The 23,052-nt window shown below is 37.4% G+C and overlaps 1 protein-coding gene across 2 annotated transcripts in view; it reads left to right on the top strand.

Annotated features, from left to right (window-relative positions):
• The window catches only part of LOC117289888, a 28,818-nt gene extending 7,029 nt beyond the window's left edge, over nt 1-21,789 (top strand). For both annotated transcript variants that reach the window (XM_033771079.1, XM_033771080.1), the window contains exons 2-6: nt 11,458-11,616; nt 15,111-15,231; nt 15,698-17,004; nt 19,121-19,202; nt 20,298-21,789. In XM_033771079.1, coding sequence (XP_033626970.1) covers nt 11,529-11,616; nt 15,111-15,231; nt 15,698-17,004; nt 19,121-19,202; nt 20,298-20,394 — 1,695 coding nt within the window. In that variant the 5' untranslated portion in view covers nt 11,458-11,528 and the 3' untranslated portion in view covers nt 20,395-21,789. The remainder of the gene's footprint in view (nt 1-11,457; nt 11,617-15,110; nt 15,232-15,697; nt 17,005-19,120; nt 19,203-20,297) is intronic.
• Nucleotides 21,790-23,052: the final 1,263 nt, after the last annotated feature.

Raw genomic sequence — 23,052 nt, forward strand, 5'->3', positions numbered from 1 at the left:
GTAATCACAATATTTTTATCAACCAATCATTTAATAAAAAGGCAAACGAGTTGTTTGTGTTCTAGACAACCTTGAATACAAACTTTCATAAAAGGTTGTCTGCATTCAGATTTCAATTCCATGTAATCAGATTTCAATTCCATGTAATGCAAGTTCAATATTGTTAACCAACAGGGTGTGACTATTTCGGGCTGTTGCATTTCGTCATGACTTGCACAATATGTTTGTCACAACAAACGGGAAAGTTCAGGGGGTGCCCCTATGTGTTCAAACCCATTGTAATAAATTTAAAGGGAAAGCTGACGGAAATGTACACGCTGGCATCATGTTAAAGCTATTGGACCCTTTCGGTAAACAGTATTGTCCAAGGCCCACACTTCGTGTATCACAACATACATGTGTATATATAAAATAACAAACCTGTGAAATTTAGGCTCAATCGGTCATCGGAGTCGGGAGAAAATAACGGGAAAATCCACCTTTGTTTCCGCACGTTTCGCCGTGTCATGACATGTGTTTACTATAATCCGTAATTCTCGATATCGAGAATTGATAATTGTTTAATGTTTTCTCAAAAAAGTAAAGCATTTCATGGAATAACATTTCAAGAGACGTCTTTTACCATTACCTTCTGTAAACCCTGTAAGTTATTTGTAAATCTGTGAACTTGTGTGTATATTTATAATGGCTTTAAAGCCATTGGACCCTTTCGGTACAGAAAAAAAAAGTTCACAGATTTACAAATAACTTACAGGGTTTACAGAAGGTAGTGGTGAAATACTTCTCTTGAAATATTATTCCATGAAATGCTTTACTTTTTGAGAAAACAGTAAAACAATATAAATTCTCGTTAACGAGAATTACGGATTTATTTTAAACACATGTCATGACACTGCGAAACGCGCGGATACAAGGGTGGGTTTTCCCGTTATTTTCTCCCGACTCCGATGACCGATTAAGCCCACATTTTCACAGGTTTGTTATTTGATATAGAAGTTGTGATACACGAAGTGTGGGCCCTGGACAATACTGTTTACCGAAAGGGTCCAATGGCTTTAAAAGGGATTTGATGCATAGGTGATGTCAAAGTATTATTTGGTTTGGGGTATAACACCATGTGTAAATATACTTGCTGGTATGTTCTTCTGAAAACTTGTCTTGCTTTTTATTCTACTACCGCAGAGTAGTTTTTTAGCTGTTTCGTAGCGAAGTACAATGCCATGCCAATGTGCGTAATCATTTGTACACGAAGTACAATGCTATGCCAATGTGCGTAATCATTTGAGAGCAATTGCAATGAAACTTTCAGGGATTGAAGTATATGGTGCAATAATGATCCTAAAGCAAGGATGTCATGATGACCTCATCACCGGTCACGTGACGTCATCTTAAAGATGTTTTATGTTAAATGTTTGAAAATCTATATCAAATCAGCCAAACGAGACCGTAGGTTTCTGTTTGCGGGATGTGGTAGGGATAAATTAGGTCTTCGTTTTGTTTTGTGTGCGTGACCTCAAATGATCTCTACTTCCGGTTGAAACGAGCAAAAACGGAAGTGCCCTGTAACTCAAAAGTGGTAAAAGTTATGAAGTTGCTTTCCAAGGACGTAAGTGTCTAGCAAGGGTGGGCAGTTCAAAAAACATATTGATGACGTCACAAATTGCAACAGCGCCCTCTAGCGGCAGGTTGAAAACTCGTCAACATGGACTTTTTGAAGATGTTCGTGGTGAAGTTTTTTTGTAATCACTTCAAATTTTACACACACGTTACCTGTCAGGCAGCCATCATATGTGTGAAGTTTCAGATCAATGACGTCATCGGGGGTCACGTTACGCGGCCTTAAAGGTGCACTTATTTCACTATTATAACTCCCTAAGTGATTATGCGATCATGTTGAAACTTGGTAAGTTGTTGGATATTGACAAGTTCTTTTGAAATGTGAAATGACGTCATGATGACGTCATCACATGATATTTTATGATTTTTGTTATTTTTGCACCTTTAACACATAAATTGCTATCTGAATATGGTATAACCCAAATTATTGTTTTATTTATGCCACATTGGGCAAATTGCTTTGAATACCCAACAAACTAAAAACTCAGTTGAGAAATTTGAAAATTTTAATGGCGAAACAGCTCTGCATTTGTGCACAAATGCAATTTAGCTCTAGTTAGCTGTTTCGTAGCGAAGCGCAGCGAAACAGCTCTTGTTTTTGTTAAAGTTTTTTTTATTATTTTTTTTTTTTTTTTTTTTTTTATTTGTCTGTTTCAGTACTCGCAATTTTTTGCATAGTTCCCAAAGAGCAATTGCAATGAAACTTTCAGGGATTGAAGGTTATGGTGCATTAATGATCCTAAAGCAAGGATGTCATGATGACCTCATCACTGGTCACGTGACGTCATCTTAAAGGTGTTTTTTGTTAAATGTTTGAAAATCTATATCAAATCAGCCAAACGAGACCGTAGGTTTCTGTTTGCGGGATGTGGTAGGGATAAATTAGGTCTTCATTTTGTTTTGTGTGCGTGACCTCACATGACCTCTACTTCCGGTTGAAACCGGCAAAAAACGGAAGTGCCCTGTAACTCAAAAGTGGTAAAAGTTATGAAGTTGCTTTCCAAGGACGTAAGTGTCTAGCAAGGGTGGGCAGTTCAAAAAAAATATTGATGACGTCACAAATTGCAACAGCGCCCTCTAGCGGCAGGTTGAAAACTCGTCAAAATGGACTTTTTGAAGATGTGTGTGGTGAAATTTTGTGTAATAACTTCAAATTTTACACACACGTTAACTGTCAGGCAGCCATCATATGTGTGAAGTTTCAGATCAATGACGTCATCGGGAATCACGTGACGCGGCCTTAAAGGGGCACTTTTTGAAGTCGTATAACTCTCGAAGTAATGACGCCATTTTGTTGAAACTTTGTAGATTGTTAGATATTGGCAGGTTCTCGTGAATCGTGAAATGACGTCATGTTGACGTCATCACAAGATTTTTTAAGATTTTTTCTATTTTTGCACCTTTAACACATAAATTGCTATCCGAACATGGTATAATCCAAATTATTTTTTTAAATAGCCTGGATGGGTCATGACTGCTGTAAAAAAATGAATAAAAATTTCAAATTCAGTTGACAAAATTTAAAATGTCATTAACGAAACAGCTCTGCATTTGTGCACAAATGCAATTATGTCTAGTTTATTATTGTTTTTTTTATTTGTCTGATTCAGTACTCGCAATTTTTTGCATAGTTCCCAAAGAGCAATTGCAATGAAACTTTCAGGGATTGAAGGTTATGGTGCAATAATGATCCTAAAGCAAGGATGTCATGATGACGTCATCAGCGGTCACGTGACGTCATCTTAAAGGTGTTTTATGTTAAATGTTTGAAAATCTTTATCAAATCAGCCAAACGAGACCGTAGGTTTCTGTTTGCGGGATGTGGTAGGGATAAATTAGGTCTTCATTTTGTTTTGTGTGCGTGACCTCACATGACCTCTACTTCCGGTTGAAACGGGCAAAAAAAGGAAGTGCCCTGTAACTCAAAAGTGGTAAAAGTTATGAAGTTGCTTTCCAAGGACGTAAGTGTCTAGCAAGGGTGGGCAGTTCAAAAAAAATATTGATGACGTCACAAATTGCAACAGCGCCCTCTAGCGGCAGGTTGAAAACTCGTCAAAATGGACTTTTTGAAGATGTGTGTGGTGAAGTTTTTTGTAATCACTTCAAATTTTACACACACGTTAACTGTCAGGCAGCCATCATATGTGTGAAGTTTCAGATCAATGACGTCATCGGGGGTCACGTGACGCGGCCTTAAAGGGGCACTTTTTGAAGTCGTATAACTCTCGAAGTACTGACGCGATTTTGTTGAAACTTTGTAGATTGTTAGATATTGGTAGGTTCTCGTGAATTGTGTAATGACGTCATGTTGACGTCATCACAATATTTTTTATGATTTTTCCATTTTTGCACCTTTAATTTTTTTTTTTATTTGTCTGATTCAGTACTCGCAATTTTTTGCATAGTTCCCAAGGAGCAATTGCAATGAAACTTTCAGGGATTGAAGGTTATGGTGCAATAATGATCCTAAAGCAAGGATGTCATGATGACGTCATCAGCGGTCACGTGACGTCATCTTAAAGGTGTTTTATGTTAAATGTTTGAAAATCTATATCAAATCAGCCAAACGAGACCGTAGGTTTCTTTTTGCGGGATGTGGTAGGGATAAATTAGGTCTTCATTTTGTTTAGTGTGCGTGACCTCACATGACCTCTACTTCCGGTTGAAACGGGCAAAAAACGGAAGTGCCCTGTAACTCAAAAGTGGTAAGAGTTATGAAGTTGCTTTCCAAGGACGTAAGTGTCTAGCAAGGGTGGGCAGTTCAAAAAAAATATTGATGACGTCACAAATTGCAACAGCGCCCTCTAGCGGCAGGTTGAAAACACGTCAAAATGGACTTTTTGAAGATGTGTGTGGTGAAGTTTTTTGTAATCACTTCAAATTTTACACACACGTTAACTGTCAGGCAGCCATCATATGTGTGAAGTTTCAGATCAATGACGTAATCGGGGGTCACGTGACGCGGCCTTAAAGGTGCACTTTTTGAACTAATATAACTCCCTAAGTGATTATGCGATCATGTTGAAACTTAGTAGGTTGTTAGATATTGGCAAGCTGTCGTGAATTGTGAAATGACGTCATGATAACCTCATCACACGATTTTTTAAGATTTTTTCTATTTTTGCACCTTTAACACATAAATTGCTATCCGAACATGGTATAATTCAAATTATTTTTTTAAATAGCCTGGATTAGTCATAACTGCTGTAAAAAAAAATGAATAAATTTCAAATTAAGTGGAACAAAATTAAAAATTTATTTCAACGAAACAGCCTCTGCATTTGTGCACAAATGCAATTATGTCTAGTTATTGTTTTTTTTATTTGTCTGATTCAGTACTCGCAATTTTTTGCATAGTTCCCAAAGAGCAATTGCAATGAAACTTTCAGGGATTGAAGGTTATGGTGCAATAATGATCCTAAAGCAAGGATGTCATGATGACCTCATCACTGGTCACGTGACGTCATCTTAAAGGTGTTTTATGTTAAATGTTTGAAAATCTATATCAAATCAGCCAAACGAGACCGTAGGTTTCTGTTTGCGGGATGTGGTAGGGATAAATTAGGTCTTCATTTCGTTTCGTGTGCGTGACCTCACATGACCTCTACTTCCGGTTGAAACGGGCAAAAAACGGAAGTGCCCTGTAACTCAAAAGTGGTAAAAGTTATGAAGTTGCTTTCCAAGGACGTAAGTGTCTAGCAAGGGTGGGGAGTTCAAAACAAACATTGATGACGTCACAAATTGCAATAGCGCCCTCTAGCGGCAGGTTGAAAACTTGTCAAAATGGACTTTATGAAGATGTCTGTGGTGAAGTTTTTTGTAATCACTTCAAATTTTACACACACGTTAACTGTCAGACAGCCATCATATGTGTGAAGTTTCAGATCAATGACGTCATCGGGGGTCACGTGACGCGGCCTTAAAGGTGCACTTTTTGAACTAATATTACTCCCTAAGTGATTATGCGATCATGTTGAAACTTAGTAAGTTGCTGGATATTGACAAGTTCTTTTGTAATGTGAAATGACGTCATGATGACGTCATCACATGATTTTTTATGATTTTTTCCATTTTTGCACCTTTAATTTTTTTTTGTTTTATTTGTCTGTTTCAGTACTCGCATTTTTTTGCATAGTTCCCAAGGAGCAATTGCAATGAAACTTTCAGGGATTGAAGGTTATGGTGCAATAATGATCCTAAAGCAAGGATGTCATGATGACATCCTCAGCGGTCACGTGACGTCATCTTAAAGGTGTTTTATGTTAAATGTTTGAAAATCTATATCAAATCAGCCAAACGAGACCGTAGGTTTCTGTTTGCGGGATGTGGTAGGGATAAATTAGGTCTTCATTTTGTTGTGTGCGTGACCTCACATGACCTCTACTTCCGGTTGAAACGGGCAAAAAACGGAAGTGCCCTGTAACTCAAAAGTGGTAAAAGTTATGAAGTTGCTTTCCAAGGACGTAAGTGTCTAGCAAGGGTGGGCAGTTCAAAAAAATTATTGATGACGTCACAAATTGCAACAGCGCCCTCTAGCGGCAGGTTGAAAACTCGTCAAAATGGACTTTTTGAAGATGTGTGTGGTGAAGTTTTTTGTAATCACTTCAAATTTTACACACACGTTAACTGTCAGGCAGCCATCATATGTGTGAAGTTTCAGATCAATGACGTCATCGGGGGTCACGTGAAGCGGCCTTAAAGGTGCACCTTTTGAACTAATATAACTCCCTAAGTAACTATGCGATCATGTTGAAACTTGGTAGGTTGTTAGATATTGGCAAGCTTTCGTGAATTGTGAAATGATGTCATGATAACGTCATCACACGATTTTTTATGATTTTTTCTATTTTTGCACCTTTAACACATAAATTGCTATCCGAACATGGTATAATTCAAATTATTTTTTTAAATAGCCTGGATTAGTCATAACTGCTGTAAAAAAAATGAATAAATTTCAAATTAAGTGGAACAAAATTTAAAATTTTCTTAACGAAACAGCCTCTGCATTTGTGCACAAATGCAATTATGTCTAGTTTATTATTGTTTTTTTTTTTTTTTTTTTTTTTTTTTTTTTTTTTTTTATTTGTCTGATTCAGTACTCGCAATTTTTTGCATAGTTCCCAAAGAGCAATTGCAATGAAACTTTCAGGGATTGAAGGTTATGGTGCAATAATGGTCCTAAAGCAAGGATGTCATGATGACCTCATCACTGGTCACGTGATGTCATCTTAAAGGTATTTTTTGTTAAATGTTTGAAAATCTATATCAAATCAGCCAAACGAGACCGTAGGTTTCTGTTTGCGGGATGTGGTAGGGATAAATTAGGTCTTCATTTTGTTTCGTGTGCGTGACCTCACATGACCTCTACTTCCGGTTGAAACGGGCAAAAAACGGAAGTGCCCTGTAACTCAAAAGTGGTAAAAGTTATGAAGTTGCTTTCCAAGGACGTAAGTGTCTAGCAAGGGTGGGCAGTTCAAAAAAAATATTGATGACGTCACAAATTGCAACAGCGCCCTCTAGCGGCAGGTTGAAAACTCGTCAAAATGGACTTTTTGAAGATGTGTGTGCTGAAGTTTTTTGTAATCACTTCAAATTTTACGTACACGTTAACTGTCAGGCAGCCATCATATGTGTGAAGTTTCAGATCAATGACGCCATCGGGGATCACGTGACGCGGCCTTAAAGGTGCACTTTTTGAACTAATATAATTCCCCAAGTAACTATGCGATCATGTTGAAACTTTAAAGGTGGTTGGATATGGACAAGTTCTTGTGAATTGTGATATGACGTCATGATGACGTCATCACATGATTTTTTATGATTTTTTCAATTTTTGCACCTTTAAGTCATAAAATGCTATCCGAACATGGTATAATCCATATTATTTTTTTAAATAGACTGGATTGGTCATAACTACTTTAATGCAAAGAGAATTTCAAATGAAGTGGAATTTTTTTTTTTTTTCTTAACGAAACAGCTCTGCATTTGTGCACAAATGCAATTATGTCTAGTTTTTTTTTTTATTTGTCTGATTCAGTACTCGCAATTTTTTGCATAGTTCCCAAAGAGCAATTGCAATGAAACTTTCAGGGATTGAAGGTTATGGTGCAATAATGATCCTAAAGCAAGGATGTCATGATGACCTCATCACTGGTCACGTGACGTCATCTTAAAGGTGTTTTTTGTTAAATGTTTGAAAATCTATATCAAATCAGCCAAACGAGACCGTAGGTTTCTGTTTGCGGGATGTGGTAGGGATAAATTAGGTCTTCATTTTGTTTCGTGTGCGTGACCTCACATGACCTCTACTTCCGGTTGAAATGGGCAAAAAACGGAAGTGCCCTGTAACTCAAAAGTGGTAAAAGTTATGAAGTTGCTTTCCAAGGACGTAAGTGTCTAGCAAGGGTGGGCAGTTCAAAAAAATTATTGATGACGTCACAAATTGCAACAGCGCCCTCTAGCGGCAGGTTGAAAACTCGTCAAAATGGACTTTTTGAAGATGTGTGTGGTGAAGTTTTTGTAATCACTTCAAATTTTACACACATGTTAACTGTCAGGCAGCCATCATATGTGTGAAGTTTCAGATCAATGACGTAATCGGGGGTCACGTGACGCGGCCTTAAAGGTGCACTTTTTGAACTAATAGAACTCCGTAAGTGATTATGCGATCATTTTGAAACTTGGTAAGTTGTTGGATATTGACAAGTTCTTGTGAATTGTGAAATGACGTCATGATGACGTCATCAAATGAATTTTTATGATTTTTTTCAATTTTTGCACCTTTAATTCAAATTATTATTTTTAAATAGCCTAGATTAGTCGTAACTGCTGTAAAAAAAATGAATAAATTTCAAATTAAGTGGAACAAAATTTGAAATTTTCTTAACGAAACAGCCTCTGCATTTGTGCACAAATGCAATCGTGTCTAGTTGTACTTGAAATTAACCATTTAATTGTGCCTTGGAACCTATGAATCCTCGTGAGGTTATTTGAGGTTTCCTAACTGCTCGTTTATAATTTGAGGTTAATCTAAGTTTAGGTAGTGGTAAATCTCCACCAAACGAACCGCCCGCAGGCTTTAGCCGCCGCTCGTTATTAGTCCCCCCCTTGTGTTTGGGTAGCCGCTCACCTGAGCACCAGGGCTCATAAATATATTTTGGGGTGTGATAATTAACCCGGGGGCCGGTGTCCCTGTTGAACAAGACCAGACTTTTTGGCCCCACCCCCCGGTCCCGCCACAATATATATACATTAACATAGCTCCATGGCGGAACGAACCTCATAGTTTTAGGAGTATGGGCATTTCTATGCCAAAGTAGACATGACTAAAAGAAATCAAATTGTGCCGGGTACATGTTTCTTCCAAAATGTGACATCATAAATAAGCAGTGTGAAATATCCATAGTTTGCATTTTATACGCCTTTGATCAGTTGAATCATGGAGCAATTGCTCCACAGTTAAATTTTAAGTTACAGTATCTGATTGTGGCAAAGATGAAAGAAAGGTTCTTACAATGTCAAGTAGCCTAAATTTGTTCAATTCAAGAATCTTGTGAAGTTCAGACCATGGTTGTTAGGTTTTAGGGTTCTTTCACAATTTCATTCATTTAATTTTTCAGAATGTTTTATCATCCTTTCTTAGGTCAATTTCAGTAAGCACTCAATTTCATTTTTAACTTAACCATTATGTAATAATGTATCGTAGGAGGTCCTGTTTTCAAGGTGTCCCTAAAATCGTGGCAAATCTTTTACCTCTCTGTGCACGATGTTTTCAAGGTGTCCCTAAAATCGTGGCAAATCTTTTACCTCTCTGTGCACGATGTAAACAGTCCCTAGATACAGAACTTTTGGTTTTTATTTGCCAAGCAAAGAGTCTCCTTTCCCTTGACCAAAACTTAGAAACATGTAAGGCTCCACTTGTTATTTGCACTTGTACGTAAATGTAAAAGTTTGGTATTTTAGGCATTTCTACATGGTACAAGAATATGTCATAATGTTGAGGGCATACATATATAAAAAAATTGCCCACCAAAAAAGTTTCATCAAACACTATTTCAATTCACAATTCACGATGATCAAATCATGTGACTGAACATTCGCTGAGCATTCTGGAAAAAAAATACAGGATGCTTAAAGAAGCCATGTGCCTTAAATATTTTTTCTAATTCTTTTTTTTTAGATTTTTTTTTAACCCTCGTATCAATATTAGTATACATATTATTAAAATTTCAACATCAGCTTGGTGATTCAATTATCACTTTTTATTTTTACGCTTTGTTATAAATATTAAGGGGGAATTTTTTTGAAGCCAATAATTATCCACACTTTTTATTTTTATTTTTTTATTTTTTATTTTTTTGCAAATTACCCTGGTATTTTTCAAAATGTCATAAACAAATATTGTGAATAAAATGAAGACAACTGCTGGCTATAGAGTCATACACAGAGTCTCACAGTACACTTGCAGTCACTGCAGATACTTCTTCCACGTATGGCTTCACCGGGAAACCATTCTTTCTCGTTTGCCTTGAAAACAGAAAAAAATCAAAACAAATGGGACCAGTTGAAGTCATTGAAGATTGGTGTGTGGTGTGAAAATTTCAATGTTCATCAAGATTTAATTTATGTTTGCATACTTAAAGGCAGTGGACACTATTGGTAATTACTCAAAACATTTATCATCATAAAACCTTTCTTGATTACGAGTAATTGATGGTATAAAACATTGTGATAAACGGCTCCGTCTGAAGTGCCATAGTTTTCGAGAAAGAAGTAATTTTCCACGAATTTGATTTTGAGACCTCAAGTTTAGAATTTGAGGTCTTGAAATCAAGCATCAGAATGCACACAACTTTGTTTTTTGACTTCTCACAGGTTTGTTATTTTATGCATATGTGGAGATACACCAGCTGTGAAGACTAGTCTTTGACAATTACCAATTAGTGTCCACTGTCTTTAATATAAACAAATGAAGATAATTAGGGCATCGGTTGATATACAGCCATCAGTAAGAGGGAGTTTTAGTCAGGGTTTTGTAGACTTGCAACCTGACGTCGGAAACGACACAACAGTGTTGAATTCCACAAGGATGCCATGCCACTGGACCGTCTAATTTCAATCCAAGATGGTGCGGGTTACGGCTTTAATAGTATAGATGTATTGCATCATTATTTTTTTTGCAATTCTAAGAAAAAGGCATAATACCATGAAAACTGGTAAGAGGAGGATGCTCAGATAGTTTTTCTTGGATCGGGAATAATGTACAGTATTTTGATTTTTCTTTACATAAATGTGAAGTGTTAAATGTACTTTTTGGGCAAAATCTAACTTAAAGGCACTGGACACTAGTTGGTAATCACTCAAAATAGTTGTTAGCATAACAACTTACTTGGTAACGTGCAATGGAGAGCTGTTGATAGTATAAAACATTGTGCCAAACGGCTCCCTCTTACATAAGTAATGTAGTTTTTGAGAAGGAAGCAATTTCTTGCTAAAATATTGGAGTTGATTTCGAGACCCATTCAAGCACACAACTTGTCTACAAGGGTGTTTTTTCTACCTTTATTCTCTCGCAACTTCGACGACCAATTGAGTTCAAAGTTTTACAGGTTTGTTATTTTTAAACGCATGTTGAGCATACACCAAGTGAGAAGAGTTTGTCGTTGACAATTGCCAAAGGTGTCCAGTGCCCTTAAATTGTTCAGGTTTGGAAATAATGTACGTAACGTACACGTATGTGTATAGTACAGTGTAGAATGTACTTGTTAGGCAAAATCTTATTTTAATCATTGTTCAGTTTCCCAGTATGGAATTTTGATGATGTTATTTTTATTCTTGCAGCTGGTGCAGTTCAGGTCTGTCTACAAGTTGACTTGGTGCTACACAGGTATTCACACACAAACACACACAAGATGTTGCCATTAGGATGCTCTGCAAGACTCCCCATTGTAGCTACATGTCTCTTTATAGCGGTAGTGCAAGGAACATACAACGCTTCAGGTATGACTAGGGAAACTGATGCTCATAAAACATATTTAAATAAAACATAACTTAGGAAAAATATTTGAATGGTAATCCATTAATTATCCCTGTCTGTGATTGATGAAATTTTGATATTGGAGTCCTATTTATAAAATATACTGTACATGTATGTTAGGACTCCTAATTATAGTGTAAACAATAATACAATTTTTATACATTTGCCTCTATATGCGCAACAACAAAATATGAAAATAATATACAATTGTTACAAAAGAAAGATTTAAAAAAATCGATTCTTAAAGAGTCCCTTGAAAATCTGAAGAGAGTAAGCCTGGCGAATATGAAGAGGTTAGCTGTTCGAAGGTGCAATGAAGTGGAAGGCTCGTTAATCATAGAATTGATTGGAAAAGGTGGTTTGAGTCATTGTCCATTAGAGCGAAGAGGACAAATAGGATGTATAAAATGTATAAATTTATAATTGATATAAGATTGTGTTTTACATGGTTGTTTTACATAGTGTATTACTGTCGTGATGAAATTTAATATTTGAATACTACATGTACATGTAGGACTCCCATGTTCATATTATAGGACGCTTGGGACGCTTCCAAGCGATACTTTGCAGCATCGTTAAAAAATACATTAAAAAATTGTTCCCGTCTTTTAGTCCCAATGAAACAAGGCTGCACATAGGATTTGAAACTTTGCATGGTGGAAATACAATGTCGGTACGATATGGAAAGGTTTGCGGTAACACCATGTAATGACTATCTCTAATGACTTGCGGTGGTTGTGAAAAGAACCGTATCTCTAGAGTAAGCCAATGGAATAGATATACATGTATGATGCCACATAATGAAAACAGGGTACCAGACTGTAAGTATCTCACATCAGTGTTATGGCAAGTTGGTTTCAAACCTGTTGTTTTTAAAAGAAGGTTTTTCTCAAGATTGTTTTGGATTGTGTGATGGACAAGTTTCCTCGACAGTACTTATATTGCCGGGATGGGGTTTTTTACGTTTCGTAGTCTGCAAACTAATCACGCCTTGTGCTCTTATATGCATTGTTTTTTTTCAGAAGGCCCATCACATCCCTGTTTATTGTAAGAAAAAACAAAATCAAAGAAGAACTTTTTGTGTGTGAAAATATGAAACAAATATTGATGCATTGTTCGTGCATTGTTGTAAAATGTAGACCTCCTTGACTGGTTATCAATCATGTCAGTGAAATCTGGCTTTTACTTTTCACAAGACCAAGCCAAGAGAAATTAAATTAATATAGTTACATCGTAATATTCTATGAAAATGCACTGAACTGCATCCAATATACTGTGTAATTTGGGTATTCAACCGTCTTGATCAAGGGTCTGTGTAACATTGGTAAGATTGAACTGTGTTCACAGATTTGCGCGTAAATCACAAACGATAGGCCTACACGTACATGTATTTCATAGTTTGAAATTGTTGAAACTGTTTTTCCTGAATAGCTACATGTACGCTTCAGCAATTTTGTACAAATTTATCAAATAACCACACGTTTATAAATTTACCAAGTAATTGTCTTACTTGTACATTTGTAAGTAACACAATTTCTGAAGTAAAGTTTCCCTCTTTTGTTTTCTGACTTAAAGACAGTGGACACTGTTGGTAATTGTCAAATACTAGTCTTCTCACTTGGTGTATCTCAACATATGCATTAAATAACAAACCTGTGGAAATTTGGGCTCAATCGGTCATCAAAGTTTTGAGATATTAATGAAAGAGAAAAACACCCTTGTCACACGAAGTTGTGTGCATTTAGACATGTTAGATGGTTGATTTTGAGACGTCAAGTTCTAAATCTGAGGTCTAGAAATCAAATTCGTGTAAAATGTCTTCTTTCTCGAAAACTATGGCACTTCAGAGGGAGCCATTTCTCACAGTGTTTTATACTATCAACCTCTCCCCATGACTCGTTACCAAGTAAGGTTTATGCTAACAATTATTTTGAGTAATTACCAATAGTGTCCACTGCCTTTAATTAATATCTTTGAAATTTGTTGTCCGGATTACTGATAGCTTGATTGAACACCTTAATCAATGTGAGCTCTAATACAATTAACGCTGAGCTGCACATACACACAGTTCATAAGCCCATTGCCTTTAAAGGCACTGGACACTATTGGTGAATACCATACTCACAATAATTGTTAGCATAAAAATGTACTTTGTAACGAGCAATGGAGAGCTGTTGATATTACAAAACATTTTGAGAAACAGCCCCCTCTAAAGTAATTTCTCACTCAAATAATTAAAAAAAACTTCATACCTGAAGCATTTAGGCATCTGAAAGCACACAAATTTGTACATTACGTACATTGTTTTTTTTTTTAAATAATGAAAAAAACTTTATGTCTGAAGCCTTTAGGCATCTGAAGCACACAGATACATGTATGTGCATTATTGTGTTTTTTTCCCCTATTCTCTTGCAACCTCGATGATCCATCAGTAAAAAAATGTTCACTGATTTTAATTGTTTTTATTTTATGCATACTATACATGTTGGGATACACCAACCAACTGAGAATACTGGCCATGCTCTTTGGCAATGAGCAAATGTGTACAGTGCCTTTAAAGGCCCATTAATTTTGGCCACAGGAGTGATGAGTTTAATTGTGTAGATGTACACACATCTCTTGGTGTCAGGCGAGTGTCATTATACGCAGTCAGGGGCCTATCTTGATAGTGAAGTGCAACCATGCAAGAAGACTAATGGCATTATGATGGCTTTATGCACGTTCACCATATTCACGCGCAAACTGTCCAAGCGAGTTGAAGGCAAAAGCTTCATCATTAGCATGTGTGTCAGTCGAGTAGAACTACTGACATAATTTGAGGTGGGTTGCTCCAGTGCAATATTTTTGATGTGAACAAAGTAACTCATCCTAGTATTGCCTACCACCACTACATACAGTTCATGTAATTTATAATAAACACAGCAGGGCTTGAAATGTACACTGGACCACAGACCCCAGGCCATTAGTTTTGGTGTCAGCAGGCCAGTAAACTCTTGACTGAACAAGTTCGGTGGTCTTGTTTTTTTTTAAATATCAGATTATGAAGAATAATATGCCTCACTTTCTGACTTTGTTTGTATCTTGAAGAAATAGTATCAATGTCTTAGCGCTCGTTTAAACAGTTAATCTTACGCATGTAAAAGTTTGGGTACGGAGTGTTTTTTATATTGGATTCTGGTCTTGTCAACTTGGGGTGTAAATATCAAATTTTTGTCTGGACAGATGAACATTTTGAGCCAAAGCCTCCTGGTCTTGTGTTTTCCCCAAACAAACAAACTTAAACAAACAAACTTGAACAAACAAACAAAACAAAATGAACAATCTGTACCGACCCGATACAACTACATGTAGCAAGACTACATGTAGTTAGCTAATTGTATAGTGCTCACTTATATGCCAGGTTATTTAATTCATGTTCATGTATTTGTTATTGTTGTTATTTATTTGTCAACAACAGAGCCGAACCGACAGACCCACATGTGTGGACGGGACTTCATTGTTGCACTACCCCTTGATGGTTGGAAACTGGAAGCAGCTGGTTCTTTCCTTCAGATTGCTTGTGTCTCTGGTGGATTAGAGTAAGTGTTTCAAACAAGTTTTTGATACATATTTTGTTGTGTGTTGCGATGATCGTACCGCTACATGGGGGTGTCGTGGCTGAGCAGATAAGAGGACCAAACTGTGAGGGCAGAGTTGGTTCTTGTGATTAAGTGCACTACATATTTGGCGGCACAGGTTGTATACTCCCAGGGAGCTAAGATGGTTTAAGGTCATTTAAGGCCCAGTGACCAGGGGTAATAATGTTGAAGCGCCATGAGCGTCACTATGTGACGGACCTGAGCGCTAATAAGAAGCCACTATTATTTTGACTTTATTTTGCAGGGCTTAAACTTTGAGTTGTCGACCACCGGTTCTTTTCAGAAGCAATACTACTCAAACGAAACCTTTGCATGTTATTTCTGAATACTCCCACCATTAAATCCTACTTAAATATTATCTTTTTTAAAGATCTTAAAGATTTGTTTTCATTTGTTTTATTTGTAGTCCAAAGGCTAACGGCTCTATAACTCTAAATGGGAGAGGTTACTCAGAGACGTTTACTGCCGAACCATTTGCTTCAATAGTTCTCACAAGCTTCAAACGATTCCTCCTAAATACAAGTACAAATATTCTCTACATAAAATCGGACTTGGACATCGTCGTCACATTGTTCGTACAAATTGGTGAGACCTTAAGCGCCTACACAGCGATGCCCATAGCGTCTTTGGATAAGGTCCACTTGGTTGCTTCTTATGGTTTGCTGGAAGATAATTTATCAGAGCTCACTGTAGTCGGCACAGCGCCCACACAGAGTATAACCTTCAACGAAAATGCAGATAATGTTACTCTGCAAAGTCAGGGGGGTGTAAGGCCGCTGTCCTGCAATGTGTTACGCAACCAGTCATGCGTTTACCAAACCAGCAATGATTTCAAAGGTGGTCATCTCCAGTCCCCTGATCCCCTCATGGCAATAGTTGAAAGTAGATGCTCAGACGAGGCAAGTGGTTGTTTAGGTCACTCCATGGATAGCCTTTACCCACTGGTTGCACTTGGGCGGAGGTACACGGCTGTGGCTGTCGACAGCCGGGATGTCAGTGGAACCTTCCGTGCCGTGGCAGTTTGGAATAACACTGTTATTTCCTGGTCTGACAGCGAGAATGTGACACTCGCCAACGGTCAGACCCGAGATCTGAGTTTTAACGTGAATGAAGTTGGCAACATTAAAGGATCTAAACCCTTTCTCCTGTTGCATCATATTGAGAGAGGAGTACCGGCCAGTGACATCGCCTTGGTGACTGTACCACCCCATGAACAGTTGACTCGTAAAACTATAACTTTCTCAACTTACAAAGTCATCAACAAAGAACAACCACAAGTGAAAAGCTTCATCACTATCATAAACCCGTGCCATGATGAAATATTATTACAGCGCATTTCCTCGACAAGGCCTCGCACTGTTCCAACCGTTTCCCAGTCGTCCACGGTGATACATTTAAGTGAGGATGAAGCGATATGTGGCTATAGCAAAGATCTAGAACCAGGGGTCTACACTCTGGAGGTGAGTCCAGATAATCCAAGAGGCAGTTACTCCGCTATTCTGTACACTGTTACCGAGACTGGCGTTGCGGCACACATCCTGGCCACAGAACTAAACCAGGTGGTTTGCGGCGTGGAGCTATCGGAAAAAGTACATCTCTGCCCAACAAAATTAATCACCATCCAACCACCAACAGTAACAGCCAAATCTGATCCATCTGAACCATCTGTTACTATCCATGGTGGGGAACAGACAAATAATGCAAGTAGCACAAGTGAGTTAATCTGATCTGCTTTTCCTCTATTACTTTTTGAGCACTTTTCACACGACAGCATTTTAGCAGGAGGTCCCTCGCATAATTTGAGCAAGGTTGTAAATTTTAACAAGCTGCACTTTGTGTGAAAGGACAACTATATTTGGACTCACTGCCGAAGGGCCCTTGTGAATCTTCTCAAGTTTTCCATACTTTATAGGGTATTTAAAGGCACTAGACACTAATGGTAATCGCTGTTAGCATAAAAACTTGCTTGTTAACAATCAATGGAGAGAGGTTGATAGTATACAAATATTGAATGGCTCAGAGTGGAATTGGAGGAATATTATCGCAAGGTAAAATTTGGACTGTTCCATTTCTTGAGGCGAAGCCGAGTGAAATGGAACAGTCCAAATTTTACCGAGCGATAATATTCCTTCCAATCCACGAACTAAAGCCATTCAATATTTGTTTTATATAACTGACGTATATAGATCCTTGTCATTTGATGTATTTTAAAAGTATAACATTATGGAAAATCACACAAATTACTGACAAGCAAAAATAATATAGCGCTGCGTAGCGGCAACAATGCACAAATCGGATCACAACCTTTTGCACAGGTGCTCCTATGTTTTAGCAGCGGCACGGCGGCGCTGTACTGCTAAAAAACATTGGGAACAAGGATGATCCTAACTGTTTAATGGGAAATGCTATTCCCCATGGGCGAATAGGTCTTTTTGATCGCCGGTGCGGGAGTAATAGTGAATGTCACATGAAGTAAGTTCCACCAATCAAATGACAAGGATCTGTATGTCAGTTATATAAAACATTGTGAGAAACGGCTCCCTCTGATGTAACGTAGTTTTCGAGAAAGAAGTAATTTTCCACTTAAATATTTGAATTTGATTTTGAGACCTCAGAATTAGATTTTGATGTCTCGAAATCAAGGATCTGAAAGCACACAACTTTGTGTGACCAGGGTGTTTTTTCTTCCATTATTTTCTCGCAATTTCAACAACCAACTGAGTTCAAGTTTTCACAGGTTTGTTGTTTTATGCATATGTTGAGATACACCTAGTGAGAAGACTGGTCTTTGACAATTACCAAAGTATCCAGTGTCTTTAACATCGTTGTCCTTTCACGCAAGGTGCGTTGTGTAAAATTTCATCGCAATATTGACTTTGAGTCTGATAAACATCGTTCAATTCTCTTGTGATACATGCCCATAGACATGATAGAGATAAATGAGAGAAATCTCCTGTTAAATACTGTATGCCATACATGTACATGTAGTGCTTGTTCAAATAAAAACAGTTTGCATGTTAAACTGTTCTGGGGTGAATTTCACAAAGGTAGTCCTAACTTAGGACTAGTCCTAGGCAATACCAGTCCTAAGTTAGGATGAGTTTACTGGTCCTAAGTTCGGACCAGTCCTATCTCTTAGCATTGCCTAGGACTAGTGCTAAGTTAGGACTACCTTTGTGAAATCCACCCCTGGTCTACTTGTTATGAGTGACAATTCTGGGCCAGTACAAATCTTGAGCAACGAGCCCATTGGTGAAAGTGGATTTTTCCCCCAAATTCAAGCCCTGCACATTGGTTATTGTCTCAGACCAGTATCCACATTTAATGTGACACTACCTTTAGGTATCAGGGGGGTCAAGTGAGGCTTACAATGGACCCTTACCATGAAATAAGCTAATTACATTCACGCATGCGTACAGGCTTTATTGGTTGGCAAATGCCAGAGAGTCATGCAGCCATTAGCCATGTATAAAACAGCGCGGTGTTCCTTCATTTTGCCAACGGAAATGTTAGTGCGCATGCGCTATGTGCAATTCACATATTTCATGGGAAGGGTCGTATTGTACTATACACTGTATAGATGATTTGACCTCTGACATCACACGAAAACCATAACATGATTCGCGCGCATACCGCTGGGCAAAACCTTTGTGTTTTGGCAGCCAGCTAGAAAGTGTACGCAATCTTACTATGACTACGCAACTCAGTGCCCGGCGAAACATGGCGTATATACATGTAGTGTTTTGTCAACAGAGGGCGGTTTGAATGTAAACATAGGTCACATCGTCTATTAACACGTTGATTTATGTGATTATTATTAACCTTGCAGTTATTCCCGTAGTCATTGCGATCCTGAGTGTGGTTGCGGGTGCCATAGTCATCGCCATTTTCATGTTTCGCTATTGTAAGAGGTAAGTGAACCAGTTACTGTAGGGTAATAGGCCTCCCTTGGTAATTACTTGAAAAAGGAATGACTTACATGTACTTGGTAAAACGCACTGAAGACAAGAGCTCTTGATATTATAAAACATTGTGAGCTACATTTTGTAAGTGATCCCGTTTAAAGTAATGTAGTTTTTTAGGGTTTTACCCCCCAAAATGTGAATCGAGGTCCGCAGAAGACTGGCCCGTTTTCCTCGTATTTTTCATACATCGTCGTTTAAAAACGCATAACAGGTATAGTACACATTATAAGTTATCACACAAGCGCCTGCGTCCCATATTCAACAGGGCTGAAGGCCGAGTTGCATATGGGACGCAGACGCACTATATTTTTCTGTATTCCAAGATCGCGAGAGTGATAAAGAATTTATATAAATATATATATGCAATATAAAAACTAGGAGTAGATTATAGCCTGATATCACACTCCAGTTCGAGCATCTGATTGGAGGATTAGCGCATACTGGAAGGTAAATTCGTCATAACATGCACTACACACCTGTATAGGCTAGAATGGAGCGGTTGCTTCGTGGTACAGATCGTACGAGAATCCCGACACAAAAATATCAATGATACAATTTGTGCATTATCACAGCAACTGCTCATGCGACAATTACGTGACAAAATCGGTATCGCGTATAAAATGTTGATCCTAATTGTTTTGTGGATAGTCGTCCAAGTGTGCAAAAATGTGCATTTGAAATGTAGGTTACCATGGTTACCAGCGCAATGTTCCTACTGTTGGGATTGGCTGGAGCTGTATGGCCAGTCCTATCAGATAAATATTTTCTGAACTTTAAATGAGCGGTACACAACTATATCTTGCTACAAAAGTATGCAATTTCCAACATCTATTATATTTTGCTATGATACGGCAGCTAAAGTTACTTGTATTTTCTGTGTTCTCGTAACGACCGTGGTCGTATCTTTTATTTTTTGTTTTTTTTAATTTTAAACCAGCATGGGACAGTTCGAGACCAGTGAAAATTTCATATAAACCGGCATCTTGTATTGTATTAAAGAGAGCTGACTATATTATGTTTCCATTCTCTGATGATATTCAGGAGGCGATGGAAGCGATTAGAAGAGGCTGACTACATGGAGGACAATCCCATCAGGCTGCATGCATTGGACATGTTGGAACAAGAACAAGGTTTGTAATTAAGCATTACAAATCACAGGATTGAAATAACTGTACATTCACTCAAAACAATAATGACATGTGTTAATTGTGTATCAATCAAAATTTTTACATGTAAAAATCTAAATTTTTGATACAGAAAATTTTCATATTTTCATATTAAAGTAGAATATGTTTGGGAGTGTTGACAGATCTAAAAATGTTTTTACAAAATTTACGTTGAATGAGTTTTTTAAGTCAGACTGCAGCTTTTGAAGGCGGGGTATACTTTCGGTAATTTTTTGTCAAAGACCAGTATCCTAACTTTGTATACCCCAAAATGTTGCATGTAAAATAGCAAACCTGTAAAAATGTTTGGCTCAATTGGTCATCTACATATAAGTTGCATGTACAAAAAGTTTGTTGCTTAGAGTTATTTGCTTTCAGATGCTTGAAGCCGTACTGAGATTCAATTGTGGGGGGTGAAAATTATCTCTTTCGCTAAAACTACACTCGACAAATAGACCGTATTGAATATGACGTCACCGTTCAAATATCTGACCTACAACATGGTGTCTGTGCGCGTGTGACGTGCCTGTGTGCGTGCATTTGCTGTAGCAATCAAACCGGGAGTACTGCGTGCCTCATTGATGTACGCGTTTGGAGGCGCATACGGTTTGCCCTACAAGATAGTAACTTTCATAGCAAACAGGGGTGATTCAATACGGTCTATTGGGAGTCATCTCTTGAGTGTTTTGTTCTGTCAACCGCTTTTCAATGCTTGATACAAAGTTTGTTTTTTGGTCATTACAAAAACTTGTAGAGTAATTACTAAAAGTATACCCTGCCTTGAAAATAAAATAAATGTATTAAACAACAATACATGTACATGTACATTGAAGCTTCTTGCAGTTGCAAAGCTCCGATACACACGTCTTAAAAAAAGAGGCTCATTCAAAACTCAATTTGCCAGTTCTCAGCTTTTGAAAGCGGTGCTTTTAGTTTCACATCCAATTGTGTAACAAAAATACATATAATGTTAGGACAGTGAGAGAACTCTGTTTAAAATTCTAATTATACTAACTAATTATGCAATGATGTTAATCAAGATGTCTTTTTTGTACTGATTTTTGTGAGTAAAATATATTTAATCCGTTGAACCGCCTTTAAATTCTTTATTAATCGCCAATTTTAAATGTAAAATAAATGTTTGAAAACCAGTACTTTGTTCAAGTGAACAAAATTGGTGCACGCAGTAGCAGGAACAAAATATCTGCGCTAATTGTCTGCATTCAGAGAGGTGCTTAGCACAGTTTCTATATTAAACACTGCTTGACTTAGCAAAGCAATAAGCATGCTTAGTCCCAATTTCATAGAACAGGACCCAATTTCATAGAGCTGCTTAGAGACACTGGACACTATTGGTAGTTGTCAAAGACCAGTCTTCTCACTTGGTGTATCTCAACATACGCACAAAATAACAAACCTGTGAAAATTTGAGCTCAATTGGTCGACGAAGTTGCGAGACAATAATGAAAGAAAAGACATCCTTGTGACTCGAAGTTGTGTGCTTTGAGATGCTTGATTTTGAGACCTCAAAATCTAATTCTGAGGTTTCAAAATCAAATTCGTGGAACATCACTACTTTCTCGAAAACTAATTACCTTCAGGGGGAGCCGTTTCTCACAATGTTTTATACGATCAACAGCTCTCCATTACTCATCAAGTATGGTTTTATGCTAATAAATATTTTGAGTAATTACCAATAGTGTCCACTGCCTTTAAACACAATAAGGAGCTACATGTAAGCATAACAAAAGTATCTTAAACCAGAGTAATGTAACCAGCTGCTGCTTTTAAAAGCAATATTTTCTGCTTTTAAGTAACTCTATGAAATTGGGCCCAGACGAGTGAAACAACAATGCAAACAAAAGTGAATTACATAAAGACTTGCTGTCAAAGTTCCCGCTCATTTGTGAATTCCAAATTAGTTCAGACTTCTTTAGACTCTTCAGATGTTTTTTTTTATTGCTTCTAAAATATTAACTTTGTCTTTTATTTGTTGTTACTATTAACTGTTACTATTTTGTACAAAAAATATTGCCGTGTTCTTTTCTATGTGTTAAACACAGTACTGTAAAAATCTGATTTTAAATATTTTAATAATATTAATTTTAAATAGCATTTTAAAGTAAAACGTTTTCTTTTAGCCAAAGCAGGCATGTTTACAACTCTTGTATTTTTGGATTTTGCTATCTATTTTTTGATCATCAATAAGCGCTTAAAATTTCCCAAACAGCATCGTGAGACCACAGGGCTGGTGTATCTCAGAACTTTCACAGTAACCTTAAAAAAGGTCTCTGTCTGAGTTTTACTTGTCATGCGCTGAAAAGTGAATAAGTGGATGAAACCTAAAGAAAAAGGCATTGGTTTGTATCTTTTAAAGACACTGGACACTATTGGTAATTGTCAAAGACCAATCTTCTCACTCGGTGTATCGCTGTGAAGATTTGAGCTTTATTGGTCATCAAATTAGTCATCAAAGTTGCGATAAAATAATTGAAGAAAAAACGCCATTGTTGCACAAGTTGTGTGCTTTCAGATGCTTGATTGCAAGACCTCAAAATAAAGTTTGAAGGTCTCAAAATCAAATTCATTTAAGTGAGAAATTACTTCTTTCTCAAAAACTATGCAGTTGT

Source organism: Asterias rubens, chromosome 5 (genome assembly GCF_902459465.1).
Source record: "Asterias rubens chromosome 5, eAstRub1.3, whole genome shotgun sequence".
NCBI lineage: Eukaryota > Metazoa > Echinodermata > Asteroidea > Forcipulatida > Asteriidae > Asterias > Asterias rubens.